The sequence below is a fragment of the Alligator sinensis genome, unplaced genomic scaffold (genome assembly GCF_000455745.1).
Source record: "Alligator sinensis unplaced genomic scaffold, ASM45574v1 scaffold32_3, whole genome shotgun sequence".
Classification (NCBI taxonomy): Eukaryota; Metazoa; Chordata; order Crocodylia; family Alligatoridae; genus Alligator; species Alligator sinensis.
This window is the reverse complement of record NW_005843083.1, coordinates 1-1614: the sequence shown is the minus strand read 5'-3', so window position 1 is coordinate 1614 and position 1614 is coordinate 1. Positions and strand designations below refer to the sequence as shown.

General features: G+C 36.2%; 1 protein-coding gene across 1 annotated transcript in view; it reads left to right on the top strand.

Moving 5' to 3' along the window:
- Positions 1–631, top strand: part of LOC102378337 (collagen alpha-1(XXIV) chain-like) — a 182087-nt gene extending 181456 nt beyond the window's left edge. Inside the window, exon 28 of the mRNA XM_025193649.1 lies at positions 497–631. Within this exon, the coding sequence (XP_025049434.1) occupies positions 497–583 (87 nt within the window). The 3' untranslated portion in view covers positions 584–631. The remainder of the gene's footprint in view (positions 1–496) is intronic.
- Positions 632–1614: the final 983 nt, after the last annotated feature.

Sequence of the window (1614 nt, the reverse complement as noted above, 5' to 3'; positions counted from 1 at the left end):
CTGCCTGCACACACACACACACACACACACACACACACACACACACACACACACACACACACACACACACACACACACACACACACACACACACACACACACACACACCAGACAGACAGACAGAGTCCAGGGAGCAGACTCAGCAGCTGGATTCAGGTAAGTGTATGGTGGGGGTGGGCAAGGGTTGGAGAGCCAGGTCTTGGGGACTATTTAGGGTTTGTATACATGTGTGTACATCCAAAAGTATTTATAATAAATTGGGATCCTATTATTGTTTAACTGCATGATTAAAATTGTGATTAGTTACAACTATTTTTTTAATCTCACAATTAATTACAATTATTTTTTTAACCATTCAACAGCCCTAAATATTTTGTTTTGTATTGTCTTTATTGAATTACTATAACAGTAGACATGTATTCTATAACAGCCCTCTTACTGTTTCTGGAGGTCCTTTCATAGATGATGTTCAGTAATGAGCTGATTTAATACTTAGGGTCCTTCAGGCGCAAGAGGACCTCCTGGGCCACAGGGACCTAAAGGAAGAAGAGTAAGTAACATATTGTTGTTATATCTAAAGTAGTGGTCAGTATATGAATCTGATTTCTGAAGCCCCTGCATTGTTTCTTATGAATTCTCTTCTGGGTTAGAAGGTATCAGTTACCCATATTGACTCAGGTCATTTTAATTGAAAATCTGACACATGATACATGTACCTCAGTATAAGCAGACCTGGAACTTCAACTTGCATCTTATACAGAAGTAAGTTGGTGTTTTGTTGTTCACTAATTGAAAGCCCAATCCAGGCAATGAGAGCCTTCTCATTGATTTGAATAAGTTTTGCATAAGGTCCAAGACACAAAATCAGTTCCAAATAAAGCAGTTAAACTGTAACATTACATGGCATGTTAACTCTTTTCTTTAAAAACTAGTTAATGTTTTTTCTTGGCCTTGGCCATGCATCACCATTCAGTTAGCAGTTAGCACCCATCAGGAAACAAATGGTACCCTGAAAAACTGGGTTCTTTTTGAGATGGAAAGTCTGATATAAACTTGCCTAGAGTGTATCTTCATAGCTGGAGGTTTCATCTGTGTTCCAGTGCTGGCTGTAAAGTAGCTAGCTTTTGATAACAGTTGCAGTGAAAACATGGTGGCACAGACTTCAGCTTGGACTTCAACCTGAGTTATCAACCTATGTACCCAGACCACCTAGTAGAGTACACACTAAGAACTGCTGCTATATCTTCACTGCTGTCATTATCCAAGCTAACTAGAGTTGAAGTAGTATTGGTAATATGCTTTCCAGTATAGTATAGGCATGTTTCTAAATGTTTAAAACATTTCTAAAATTATTTTTGCATAAGTCTTGAATCCTTTTCTGTTGAGCAGATTTTTGTAACAGAAACTAAAAAGAGGTTGTAGTTCATACAGTTAATGTCTATGCTCCATTATATAATTTTTTCTATAAACTGCCATTGTCAGTGTATTGTTTTCCATAGATATGTTTATATAATTTAATTTACACATGCCATAAAAATGTTTTTCACTTTTGTTGGAGGAAAATAAATGTTTAAGAAATTTACATAGATAAATGCATACATATATATATATATA